The 14340-nt window shown below is 45.6% G+C and overlaps 1 protein-coding gene across 2 annotated transcripts in view; it reads right to left on the bottom strand.

Annotated features, from left to right (window-relative positions):
• Positions 1–14340, bottom strand: part of cbarpb (CACN subunit beta associated regulatory protein b) — a 195572-nt gene that overhangs the window by 39940 nt on the left and 141292 nt on the right. The window contains exons 7-8 of one of the 2 annotated variants that reach the window (XM_041204886.1): positions 11208–11360; positions 8206–8404 (exon numbers count right to left, since the gene is read on the bottom strand). In XM_041204886.1, the coding sequence (XP_041060820.1) occupies positions 8206–8404; positions 11208–11360 (352 nt within the window). The remainder of the gene's footprint in view (positions 1–8205; positions 8405–11207; positions 11361–14340) is intronic. The other variant, XM_041204887.1, reaches the window with a different exon arrangement.

The raw sequence follows: 14340 nt of genomic DNA, 5'->3' as shown, positions 1-14340 counted from the left end.
ACTGGAGAGTTAAGTTAAAATTATCCATAATAAGAACAGAAAATGCTGGAAAGATTTGGCATGTCAGACAGCATCTGACATCATAGCCAGGATTTTCCGTTGGGGGGAGGGGGAGGGGAGCGGGACTGGGCGGGGGTGGGCGTGGGTGGGCCCGGACACGATCTCCGCCCGCAATAGGGTCCGCTCGGCCATTTCACGCCAGCGGGCCAAATAAGGTCTGTCCAGCGTATTTCCCGACTCCCGTGGAGAGCAGGAGTGTGTGGGCTGTGATGGGCGTGCACAGACCGATGGGTCCAATGGCGACCCAGCAGCTTGTTTTAAATGAGGCCTGGCAGCCTTCTGTGGGCTGCTCACAATGGCCAGTTCCAGGCCGCAGCAGAGGGGTTCGGGTGAGCAGGGCAGGATGCAGCGTAGGCCAGAGGAGCAGGGCAGGCTGCAGGGTAGGGCAGCAGGGGGCCAGCGTGACTCTCGTTTTTCTGATGACTGCCTTGCTGCCGGCGGGAAGTGTTGGTCCCCCAGGATGAGATGAGGAGGCCCCCCCACATGACGAAATGTGCCTGGGAGGAGGTGGCGGAGGTGGTGAGCTCCCGCGATGTGGTGCGGCGCACCTGGATCCAGTGCCACAAGCGCTTCAGCGATTTGTTGCGCTCTGGCAGGGTGAATACCATGTTGGCACTGGGCATTTAACCCAGCAGGTAGCCTTACCCTCTAAGGCCAACCCCTGCCCCATCACCCCCCACCCTCACCAAGTCTTACAGTCGTGATGGTATTGAATCATTTAAGGCATTGTCTCATTGCTGGGTGGCCAAGCATATAGTGCCCTGCTTAGATCAGCCTGAGTGGGTCACGAGGAGATGAATTTTCCCGCGCACCATGTGTTTTTAGTCGTACATGACTAGTTTGGGGGAAACCTGGAGGAGCTGCAGCTAGGCTCTGGCTCAGATCTCCAGGACATGTCCTAGTCAGGGCGATGAGATGGTGGAAGGGGAGCCTCAAGGTCTCGTGGCCAAGAACCATCTGCTACCCTCTATGCTGTATGTGGTTGCACCTCCTTGTTATGGGAGGAAATACCATGTGGTTCCCAATGTGATGCAGGCAGCATGTGTCCAAGGGGGCAATGGGGGGTGTGGGGACCAGGCTTAACATCTTGATCTGAGTGATCAGCAGCAGCAGTGGAGGAGACACTGGAGACCTGATGTGCCCCACTCTGGTTGGGGTGGGCCGTGCGTGAACAGAGCCCATGTGCTCTTTTTCAGGAGAAGAAGGTACAGAATGTGGCCGAGTGTGTGAGGACTGGAGGTGGCCAGGCACAGCTCTCCTTACTAAGCCGCTTCGAGCAGGAGGCCCTTGAGCTGGAGAGGCGCTATGCACCCAGGTATACTGGTGTCGGTGAGTCTGGGGTGCCACGGCCAGGTATTTACGGCCAACAGTGAGGTCAGCATTGTCCTCCCAACAGCCAGAGCACTGCTGGTTGTTACATCAGTTATTGTTGGAACGTTGCTGGGCCATTGGTTCTGGAAGGTTGAGCACATAATGAGACGGGGGTACAGGGATGAAGTTTGTCAGGGTCTGCATACCAACTGATCCACTGTCCTTGATCTTCCTTTCAGCATCATCAGAGCAGGGCCGGGAGGAGGAGCAGCAGAAACCCCCTCTCACACCTGAGGGCCCTGAAGTCTCACCAGTGTCACACCATTTCTGCCAGGCAGGCACCAGCGCAGACACTAGCACCTCGGTGGGAATTCAAACATCGGCTCGTGTCCTGGGGCACAGTGGTGAGGGCACTTCACACTCGCTGGAGGAGCTGGCAGAGACAGAGAGTGCCCATGGTGCCAGCAGTGGGAGGACTGCAGGGGACCAGGTACATGCTCAGTTGGTGCTGATGATGTGTCTCTGGAGTCGTCCGCGATGCAGCAGCTGCAGGAAATGTGGCCGGGTGTGTGGGAGCATCTGGGGGAGATACATGAGGCTATGCTTGGCTTGGTCTCCGCGGTGGAGGATTCTATGCGGACAAAAATCGTCGAAGCAATGAACCACATGTCTGAGCACCATGCAACTCCCATGGAGAGAGTGGTGACTCTCATGGAGAGCATACTCAAGGAGACCCATCAGGGCTTCCTGGGGATGCACTCTGATCAGCAAACCCTCACATCGGCATTGACCTCAGCTGGTCAGTGCCAGTGTGGGAGATGGTCTGGGCATCAAGCTTCCCAGCTCATTGCCCAACCATCCAAGGTGAACAGGGAGGTCCAAGGTGATCTCACGTTGGCGCTGCAGCTGCCTGGCATCTCTGCGGACTCCTCTCAGGGGGCTCCAGATGAGGGCACCAGCTCCCCCACCCCTCTCCCAGTGACCGCACCATCCAGTGAGGCTGCAATGACTGGGGAGGTGCCAGCTGTGGAACTGGCAGCTCCCTTCCAGGTGGGACCAGCACAGGCTCCGCGGGCCAGAGGACAACTGCCAAGGTCATCGAGGCCAACAGGACAGCAGAGTCAGCAGGCTGGCTCAGATACCACTCCCAGCGATGGGGCAGCACCAAGATGTAGCACCTGGAAATGTAAACATAAGGCACATTAGGCACTCCACGGGTTTCTCACTGGTGCTTTTGTGTTGGCCCGAGATTAGGTCCTTATGATTTATTTTGGATTGTTTACACTATTGTTTTCTCTTTGTGATAACTCCTGCTTCACACATTAAATGCCAGATGTGTGACTGTGGCTGAGGGGGGCTTGTTTCTTCTGCATGTGTATGTTTAAGAAAAGGTGATTTGTTGGACACTCAGCTTTATGTACAAGGCCCTTAGTTAGTGCTGATGACCTGTCAGATTTTGCACTGAGGTGTTGAGTGTCGAGGCGCCAGCCCAGGCTGGTCCTGGTGATCCACCTGCGTTGTGCTGGCTGAAGGTTCATTGGATTAAAGCCTCCCGGGTGTCCCTGCCTCCCAGGGGTAGTCCCAGGTCAGCGTCTACCCCCGCAGCATTTCCCTGTGAGTGCTCATCCTCGGACTCACTGCTGGACTCATCTTGTGCAGCCGCAGACACTGCATCAATGTCTTCATCGTCCACTGTGTCCCCTCTTTCCAGCGCCAGATTGTGGAGAGCGCAGCATGCAACCACTATCACCGAGACATGATCTGGGGGGTACTGGAGTGCGGTCCAGGCATCGGAAGTGCATCTTGAGAAGACCAATAGTTCTCTCCACCACAGCCCTTGTGGTGCCCTGGCTCCTATTGTACCGCTGCTCAGCTTCTGTTCTTGGATGGCGGAGAGTCATCATGAGCCACCTTCTGAGGGGATAGCCCTTGTCACCCAGCAGCCATCCATCCAGCCGGGCTGGAGCACTGAAGAGCCCCGGCACCTGGGAGAGTCTGAGGATGTAGGCATCGTGGGAGCTGCCTGGGTACCTTGCACAGACTTGTAGAATCAGCATCCTGTGGTCACACACTATCTGCATGTTCATGGAGTGGAAGCCCTTCCTGTTGGTGAAGGCACCGGGCTCACCTGCTGGCACCTTTTTGGCCACATGGGTACAGTCTATAGCACCCTGGACACGGGGGAAGCCAGCAATGGCCGCGAAGCCTCTGGCTCACTCTCTCTGGCTTGCCTGGTCCCAACATTGTGGATGAAGGTCAATGCACGTCTGCTTGACACAAGGGTGGACAGCTGATTGGGAGACACCGCAAAGATCATCCACCGACCCATGAAAGGAGCCAGAGGCATAGAAGTTGAGGGCAACAGTGACCTTCAGAGCCACTGGCATGGTGTGTCCACCCACACAGTTAGGGGAGATCTCAGGTCCAGTCATCTGACGGATATACTTGACTGTCTCCCTTGACAGTCGGAGCCTCTTTCGGCACTGCCCCTCAGACATATTGAGGTAGCTGCTTCACAGCCTGTATACCCTGGCAGCAGGATAGCGGCATCTTCTGTGGCCCTTTCCACCTTGGACTACCTCTATGTCCTGCGCTCCTTGTGCCTGCGCCTGTCCTCCCAAAGGTGGCTCCCCTGGAGGCTGAATGTACACTCCTGGCCTCCTCCCACTTCTAGCCCTCCCTTCCTCCTCAGAGGAGCTGCCTCCAGTGGACAGATCAGATCCCATACCCATGCTAAGGGAAGGCTTCCTGAAAGCTACAGGCCCGATAAAGATTCCTCTCTGCCGAGTGATCACTTGAAGGTTAAGAGTCCAGAAGAAGCAGCTGGGATGCATTCTCTGAAGTGCTGCAGATCACACAGGCAAGTTTCAAATACTTTCAACAATAAATACTTCACAGGGTAGACTGATGACCCCACTCACCCCTCTTATCCCGCCCGTGGATGAGGTTTATACCAACGTCTCCTACCCGCCTGCCCGTTGCGCCCGAGCGCCGACCCAAGGATCGCGCGGGCGCCGAAAAGTCGGCATCGATTGAAGACTAAAGGGCCTTAAGTGGCCCGTTAGTTAATGGCGGGCGCGCGTCGGACTTCATCATGCCCCCGCCCAGCGAAATATCGCGATGGTGCGCGGTGACATCGGGACGCTCGCCCGGAACCACCGAGCATCATTTTACGCAGAGACGTGTGGGGCCCGCGCCCACCGCCCCCACGTCAAACGGAAAATTCTGCCCCATGCTGCCAGACCTGCTGAGTTTTTCCATCATTTTCTGTTCTTATTTCAGATTTCCAGCGTCCGCAGTATTTTGCTTTTATCTTAAAACGACCCACACTGATTCAACAAGTTAATTTTTAAATATACCCAAAGAAGAGTCAAATATTGTCCATCAAGTCACTGAAAAATACATTATAAACAAAATATTTGAAACGTTTGGCAGGGCAAGAATAGATGGGAAAATAAGTCAAACAAGAAGATCTTCTAACAACATTCACGAAAAGAATTACATTAGCAGATAACTGTGTTGAGTACATCAGGCCAAATGACACAAAGAAGGTGCAAGGGGGTTAAATTATGATTTTACATTGCAAATTTGATTGTACTTGGATGTTTGAATGATATTCTAGTAGGGTTGATCTCCAATTATTGCTCTCGTTGCTACATGATGTTTGCAAATTAAACAGCTTCCACTAGTGAGCGTACTATGAATATTAATAGTTTCACTTTGCAGGCCATGAGGATTTAAAATTGTTCAATGTTTATCTCAATGAATTTGATTTTCTTTTCTGATGTCAGAAAGACAGGTTTAAAAGTATGTTTCATTTGTCTCTTTTCTCCAGTGCCCACCAGACTAATCAAGCGTCTTACCAGTGTCCCACTGTATCTGCAAAATCTATACTGTGTTTCCTGACAGTACTGTCATTTCTCCTGATATAGCAGTAACTGTTCTATTCCAGAAAGCCACTTGGTGAAGTATAGAATTGGAGCCAGTCTTCATACACTTACATATTTAATTACGGAATTACACATTACAAACATACACCTCCTAACCCCCAACAATCACAGTTTTAGGCTGCACCATTTGCATACAATTAATATACTATTAACAATAACAATCACCGAGCACACTTAATGCCTGCAAGATCACAAGATGTTTGATGAATAGTTTTTAATGATACATTTTCTTCTAAGCTAGGGGCTACATCGTTGTTCAGCACGCCATGATTTTCTTAGCTTATATCTGAGCTACAGGCTGGACTTTACGGCTCCCCACCAGGTGAATATTTGGTGGGGTTGGGGGGGACATAAAACATGATGGCTGGATAGAACACTGCTTTCTTGCCCACCCTCAACCTGGTCCCCCATAATATAGTAGGCGGGCGGGGTGGTGGTGGGTGGAGGTGGGGGGGGTGCTGCTGAAATTGGCAGCCCACCTGCCAATTTGTAAAACATCATTAACGGGCAACTGAGCTCATTAACACCCCGAATTGTAAAATTCAGACCACAGTTTGTAAAACCCATAACTTATTGTAGATTTCTAAAATGTATCAAAGCTGCAGAGCCTGTGGAAATATATGGAATAAAAATAAGAGAGAAAGAGCTTAATTACACTTGGCTCATTATCATGTCATCAGAATGTCCCAAAGGGAGTTACAAACGCAGCAGCCAATTAATGCACAGCAAAGTACCATAAACATCAAGTGAATTCATGATCAGATCATATTTTTTGAAGGCATCAGATGAGAGGGGGCCATTGGCCTGGACATTGGCCATCACTCCCAGTTCTTCCTGGAATACTGTCAAGGGGCTTCTCTGCCAACCTCTTTCAAACCGAAACAGAAGGACAAGGGCAGCAGGCACATGGGAACACCACCACCTGCAAGTTCCCCACCAGGTCTTGCACCATCCTAACTTCACTGATCCTTCGTCATCACTGGATTAAAATCCTGGAGCTCTCTAACTAACCACACTGTGAATGTACCTAAACCACGTACACTGCTGTGGTTCAAGAGGACTGCTCACCACTTCCTTCTCAAGGGCAATTAAGGACGGGCAATAATTGTTGGCCTTGCCAGTGACACTCACATCCTCATGTACAAATAAAGAACAAATGAACTGGCAAATGGGGTCACGGTTTGACATCTGATCTGAAAGATGCAGCTAAGCCAATGTGGCCCTCACTCAGTAATGCCTGTATTATCTGCTAAAGTCTATTGGGACTTTAACTCACAACCCCATCTATTACAGAGGTAAGTGTGCTACCAATTGACCCAAGTTGATACTGGTGGGGCTATAAAAAGTATTATTTCTTAGGTAGGACTGGAAAATTCTGTTCACTGAATAAATGGGACAATTGTTAAACAGGTTTGGGGAACTGGAACGCATAGCAATTTGCCAGCTTTACAATTACATCCATGGGGAGAATATTCCCCCCGTCGGGTGGGCTTGGTGGGAACAGCCTATGACCAGCTGCATGCCGCCATTTTACACTGGCGGGCCAATTAAGACCTTCCCACCGTGACGCGCACCCCGAAGTGCTCAGCGCTACCTGTGCAGGCAGTGGGGGGGAGGCGGGAGAATCAGTGTGAAATTGACGGCGTGCAACCGATTTTTGGCCTTCCCGCCATATTGTCCACTCATGCCCACCATGACACCTGATGCCAGTGGGCATGGAAAATTCTGCCCTCTGACTCTGACACTTTGCTTCAGTAATGATCGCTGCAGATTTATCTCTAAAGTAGTCACTGCAGAACTTGCGCAGATTTATCCTGTAAGAAAGCTGTTGGTCAGTTTGTACTGAAGAGGATAAATGAGAGAATAATAGGGTTAGCCAAGCGATGCTCCACTTTGTGACATCAGACTATACAACTGGAATTGAATGGAGGGGAGTCTTTGAAGCTTTGATTCCACAAGGTGCTGTAACATACGAACATATGAATTAGGAGCAGGAGTAGGCTATTTGGCCCGTCAACCCTGCTCCACCATTCAATAAGATCATGGCTGATCTGAATGTAACATCAACGCCACATTCCTGCTACCCCTGATAACCTTTCGCCCCCTTGTGTATCAAGGATCTATCAGGCTCTGCCTTAAAAATATTCAAAGACTCTGCTTCCACCGCCTTTTGAGGAAGAGAGTTCCAAAGACTCACAACCCTCTGAGAGAAAAAATTTCTCCTCATCTCTGTCTTAAATGGGTGGCCCCTTATTTTTAAACAGTGACCCCCTAGTTCTAGATTCTCCCACAAGAGGAAACATCCTTTCCACATCCACCCTGTCAAGACCCCTCAGGATCTTAAAGGTTTCAATTAAGTCGCTTCTTACTCTTCTAAATTCCAGTGGATTCATGTCTAACCTGTCCAGCCTTTCCTCATAAGACAACCCGACCATTCCTTTAAAGCCATTATCCACCTTTAACACAACAATAACTGGAATTGGTCAGTACTCCCTGCAGTTTCTATGTCTGAGAAATAAGCTAATAGGAACAATGTATTGCTGAAGCTGCTACACATGGACCATGAATCTAACCTGATCCAAGTTTTCTTTAAAATAATAAATGCAGCAGTAAGCAGAGGAATTGCACTTCAACACACTCAAAACTCCTGTAGAACTTACAAGTTATTTCTATAGTGGAACATATATATAAGATACAATAAAATTGTACAGTATTTACAGATTTACTGGGGACTGATTTCAAGAATTGTAACAGTTTCTAATGATAAATAGAATATCAACGCCTACCTCTTTTTGTTAAGCAAGCTTTGACAGGCTACCGGGCGGTCTGCAAATATCACAGAAATTTGGCTTCACGCTAATTGCTGGTTCTACAATGATCTTACCTCGCGTATCAAGGCTCAGTGCTCGCTGGTTCGTTTCGAACTTCCACTTTTTGATCTTGAAGTAGGGACTGGCTGATTCTAGGCTGGCGTGTCTCCGCAGCTTGCTGAAGAACTGAAGCACTGTGCCCTGGCTGGGAGTCGTCGCTGCCTCGATGGCACCGCTGCTGCCGCCTTTGGCGCTGCCGGCTAGACTTTCAATCTGGCAAAAAAAAATACAGAAACCATTGACGATATTTGTGAATTCACTCTGACAGTTTGCCCTCTGGTGGCTTCAGGCAAAAGAGAGATGCTGAAGCATTGAACAAACGAGCACAAAGCAAGTCTATGTTTGGAATCAAGGCTGATGACACTTCAACCTATTTATACCTTCCTTCTTTTATTTCAAGCAAGTCTGTAGAAAGGAAATGCTTGAAACTAATGGAACAGGCTGATGTTATGCTGCCAGTCTTTTGCTTACACAGTAAACTTTTCAAGTGCTTGCAAACAAAAAGTATTTTCTTGTTTTCCATAAAACGGAAAGTATCAAAGAAATATAAAAAGAAACAGTAAAGTATTCTTTAGGCATGTAAGTAACAAAGGATAGAGCCATTATGGAATGAGCAAGATAAACTCACATGAGATGACGTTGAAATGGCAAGGATACAGAATAGAAACTTTGCCTTAGTTCTCACTGAAGAGGAAATAATAACAGTAGAAAAAGTCAAAAGGAATAGTCCAACTGTTAAGATAGAAAGGCCATACTAGACAGACTGGACAAAACCCAGGGTCCAGGTGGAGTGTATCTGGAAATTCTCAAAGATATTAGGGAGGATTGAGCAGATGTGCTACCATATAAAAACAACAGAGAAAGGAATAGGGCCAGAGGGCTGGCAACCAGAAAATATAATTCCCACTTTCAACAAGAGAGATAGAACTAACCCAGGGAAATATAGACCAGTTAGCTTAATGTCAATGATAGGAAAGATTCGAGAACGTTTGATAAAAGATCAAATAAGGAAACATCTAGAGATGGAAAATATAATAAAAGATAGGCTGGGGATAAAAGGAAGGTCATATATAACCAACCTTAATGAATTCTTTGAAGAAATAAGACAAAGAGAAGACAAAGGCATTGCACTGGATGCGGTATACATGGACTTTTAGAAAGTCTTTGACAAGGTGCTACCTATGAGACTTGGTAGAGTAGTCAGGGTGTGTGGAGTCAGGGTCAGAAAGCAGATTGGATTAAAAGATGGCCACAAAACAGAACAGCTGAGGTGTGAAGGAAAGTTTCACATTCTGATAGGAAGTGGTAAGTGCTGTGCCAGAATTATCTATATTGGGGCCACTTGTTCACTATGTTTATATAAATGATTTGCACTCTGAATTTGGAGTTATGGTGCTGAAATTTGTAGATTATACTGAACTGGATGTGTAGGTAATAATGTGGAGGACTGTACCAAAATACAGGAAGACATAATAGGCTTTCAGAGTTGGCAGATAAACGGCTAATGAAGCCAATCGAGAAAAATGTGAGGTGGTTTAAGTAGATGGAATAAGAAGGCAACTTATTCCATGCAAAGAATGAAACTAAACTGGGTAGAAGAGCAAAGAGATCTGAAAGTACAGATACAAACATCACTAAGGTAGCAACATAAGTTGAGAAGGCCGGACAAAATACTGGCATTCGTTTTTTGGAACATAGGAAGAGTAGGCCATTCAGTCCCTCAAGCCTGTAGCAACTTTGAATTTGATCATGGCTGATCTGTACCTCAATTCCATTTACCTGCCTTTGATCCATATCCATTGGTATCCTCACCAAATGAAATGCGTCAAACTTAGTCTTGAACATTTCAATTGACTCAGCACCCACAGTCATTTGGGGGAAGAGAATTCCAGATTTCCTCTAACCTTCCCTGATTTCAGTCCTGAAAGGCCTGGCACTAATTTGAAGTTTGTGTTCTCGTTTTCTGGAAACCCCACCAGAGGAAGTGGCACCTACTCCACTGATCTTTGGATCATTTTAAAAAGCCCAATTGGATCAACCCTTAAACCTTTCTAAACTCAACAAAATACAAGCCAAGTTGGAAGAGAATATGGAAGCAGGATGGTAATGTTAAACTTATATAGAACCTTGGTGAGACCGCACAATTTTTTTTGTTTGCTCACAGGATATGGGCCAGCATTTATTGCCCTTCCCTAATTGTCCTTGAGAAGCTTGTGGTGAGCTGCCTTATTGAACTGCAGGGGTGCGGGTATTCCCACTGTGCTGTTAGGTAGGGAATTCCAGGACTTTGACACAACAATACCGAAGGAACAGCAGTACATTTCTAAGTCAGGATGATGTGTGACTTGGAGAGGAACCCAGAGTTGGTGATGTTTCCATGTGCCTGTTGCTCTGGCCCTTTTAGGTAGCAGTGGTTTGAGGTTTAGAGGGTGCTGCTGAAGAAACCTTGGCATGTCTCAGCATTGCATTTTGTGGTACTTAGAGTAGTGTGTGTAGTTCTGGTCTTGATACACAAACCGGCGATTAAAGCTCTGGAGAAAAAAACTCTGGACAAAGTGTGACCAGAACAGAGAGGATGCAATTATAAGAAAAGATTGAGCAGGCTGGGGCTCTTTTCTGTGGAAAAGAGGAAGCCTTTTAGAGGTTTTTAAAGTTAGGAAGTGTTTGAGAGGGTGGATGTGAAGAAACTGTTTCTACTTGTGGGATAAGTCCAGAACAATGTGCTATAAATACGAAATAGGCACTAGCAGATCAAACAAAGCAATTAGGAATGATGAGAATGTGGAATTCACTGCAACATGGAGTGGTTGAAGCAGATAGCACTGATGGATTTAAGGAGAGGCTTGATGCATATATGAGGGAGAAGGGGATAGAGGGATAGAGGGGCAGGTTTGGGAAGTGGTAGTTAATGTGTGAGACAGCCCGTGTGGAGTATAAACACTGGCATAGACCAGTTGGGCCAAATGACCTATGTCTGTGCTGTAGATTCTATTTAATTCTATGTAATTTTACTTACCACACTACTTTCTCCAGAATCAGCAGGTGTAGGAACATTTGCTTCAACAAAGGTAGTATTAACTGATGAATTGAATGTATCCCCAGGCAAGGCTGAGCTGGGGTTAACTGAGTGGCTTGTCAGAGCTGTTTGTGGCAGTGGATTTATGATAGACTGCAAACAAAATTAGAAATAATCTAAATTCACAATAAAAAACAGTTAGCTCACAAAAATAGATCTAAAGAGGATGAGTTTAAATAGTCTTAATCTCTACTTCTCTAGTGATTGAGCAGTCTTCGTGATTGGAAAAATTAAACAGGATGCTAACACACGCAGAAAACAACATGTTATGATTGTGTGTGTTATTTTCAGTGGATTTAAGGGTGGTGGCCACAGTTTATATGGAACCAGATTTTCTTTCAACACCATGAGTCAGCATGTTTCGGTAACAAAATTTTGTATTGCTTGACAGGTTGCAGTTTGGGATGTATTTTCTGTGTTTTTTCTTTTGCTTTTCTACATAGCTCTCTTTCCTTGGAACCTGAACTGTCTTCTCAGTTACAACAGGGCACTCCCGCCGTGGTCACTGTCAATGCTGCTTTGTAACTAAGTTATTTGATTGACGGAACCTCTCTCCTCTGGGTGAGCCATCTACAATTGGCAAACTTACCCTCCGTGAGAACCTGGAGTGTGCATGTCTCTCAAGACTGGGATCTCCAAGCGGAGTCCAATTCTCTTAGCATGAAGCTACCAGAGGGCCTCATATTGATATAACTGATGACAACAGTCAAGACTTAACCTCTTTGAGATGAAAAAATACAGCTCTGATTTGCAAATATAACAGTCAAATTCAGATCTCTAGCAATTACTTTTGTGGAAATAAAGGTGATTTTTCTGTGAATGATTTTATGGCAAACGCATTTCACCAATACAAGCTTGTGTTAAATCATTAAACATAAGTCTTCCTGGACAAAAATTGTATGGTTTTAGGTGCACAATGCTATTCTGTCTTAAGTGTGCTGGATTACATTAAATGTGTAAGACATCCATATTAAAATAACATATAATGAAAATTAGCAATGTAATAACAAATATGATACAAAATTTGACTACATCATATTAACCACAAAATCATGACATAAGTACGTTAAAATTTTAACACAACGCTATTAGATTATTAGCTATCTGTTATTAATTATTGGGTTGTACATTGGTTTACATAATACTCAAGCAAAATCTTTAACATTCCTCAAAGCAGAAATTGGTTCAAGTCACACTACTTCGTAGACTTGCATTGATTTTCTGGGTCCAGTCAGCATCACAGGCTGCTATCAGCATTGTTTTTCATTGATATCAATGAAGAACGCTGCATGGGCTGTGTGTGTGGCAGTCCATAGCACGGACTGCCCCTGGGAAATCCATATAAGTCGGTCTGGCACTGCTTCCACGAACACATTTCTATACTTTCCTGGCTGCATCTAATATTTTTTTGTTCACCAGTCATAATAAAATCATATTTGAGTTTTAGATGTCTGCAAATTGACAGGTAGCCAAAGGCATCAGATGGGAATAAGAAGAAACCTGCAGAAAATAACTAATAAGTGTCAGTGATGGTTAAAATTACTCCCTCAAAGACAATAGGTTGAATTTAATTCTTCAGTAGTTCATTAAGGGCATTGTTGATGCATCATGTCTTTCAGAACTTGAATTTATTTGTGCAATTATGCCATCAAATGAATATTCATCAGACAGCTTCCATCTATTTCCAACAACATCCTGCATCAGAGTACTGATGTTTCATTGAGAAAGGAATAATTTAAAGGCACACCTCAGTGAAGGAGAATTCCTTTCCTCCCCATGACTACCATGCTGGATGGTACGAGAAAACACTTGATTGAAATAAATTATATGAAGAATGCATCCAAAATTACTCTGGATCCAGAACTTCAGCTGCCCATGAGTGTAGAACCTGGAACGTCCTACTACAAAACAGTTGTAATATTAACACTTACAACCAGTTCCAAACATAAATGAAGGGCTATTTATTTCAATTGCTTTGACTTCCCACTTAATCATGCCTTGTAGCAGTCCAAGATAGCATTCATTTAAACTTAATAAAATCTTGCCAGAATCATTCTCACACACAACATAGTTAATATGGCACTCTTCCGTGAAATTAGTATATTAAATATGTTACGTTGGTGGTCCCTTGCTTTAATTTATTGGCTACAATTCATACTATATGTGACCCTCTTGGGCCTGAACCCATTATATGTACAGAGAATTTCTACTTCTCTTTAGCTCTGACGAAGAGTCCTATGGACTCGAAATGCGAACTCTGTTTCTCTCTCCACAGATGCTGCCAGACCTGCTGAGTTTTTCCAGCATTTTCTGTTTTTATTTCAGATTTCCAGCATCCACAGTAGTCTACTTTTATATATTTGCTTTGGTTGTGTTGTACTCTTTTATCTCTGTTTAGATTGCATTTCCTACGTAGCTTGATTCCTGTTATAATTTCAGTGCCAGAGGGCACAATTTGAAAGTGTTCTGCAAAAGAAGCAAATGCGAGGTGGGAAAAAACTTTTTCACACAGCGAGTAGTTAGGGTTTGGAATGCACTGCCTGGAAGTGTGGTGGAGGCAAGTTTGATTGAAGCATTCAAGAGGGTATTGGATGATTATTTAAATAGAAACAACGTGCAGGGTTATGGGGAAAAGGCAGGAGATTGGCACTAAGTTAAAATACCCAGAGAGCCAGTGCAGACACGATGGGCCGAATGGCCTCCTTTCTGCACCGTAACAATTGTGTGATTCTGAATTTAAGTTTGAAATATTTTGGACGTTTCCGTTGTACCTGCTTGAAATGTAAATCAAGCGATGCCAAAAATGAATCTGAATCCGAAACTCTTAACACCTTGGAATAATCCACAGCCTAGAAATTATCATCTGAGATATTAGCAGATGGCCACTTTGCAAGTTTGTATGATAGTTCTCTCTTGCTATTTAAATACAGACATACACCCAATTGTGTTAATTGGGTTAATAACTCTGCATAAAGAGGGGAGAAAAAAAATGCCATTCAACCACTGGTGCTGGCAACAATAATTTGACCCCCACTCTTGGTGGCAATGCTCTAAGTAGCTTTGCCCCAGTTGC

This window comes from Carcharodon carcharias, chromosome 14 (assembly GCF_017639515.1).
Source record: "Carcharodon carcharias isolate sCarCar2 chromosome 14, sCarCar2.pri, whole genome shotgun sequence".
NCBI classification, from domain to species: Eukaryota; Metazoa; Chordata; class Chondrichthyes; order Lamniformes; family Lamnidae; genus Carcharodon; species Carcharodon carcharias.
The sequence above is the reverse complement of the archived record's forward strand: the minus strand, read 5'-3'. Positions and strand labels throughout refer to the sequence as shown.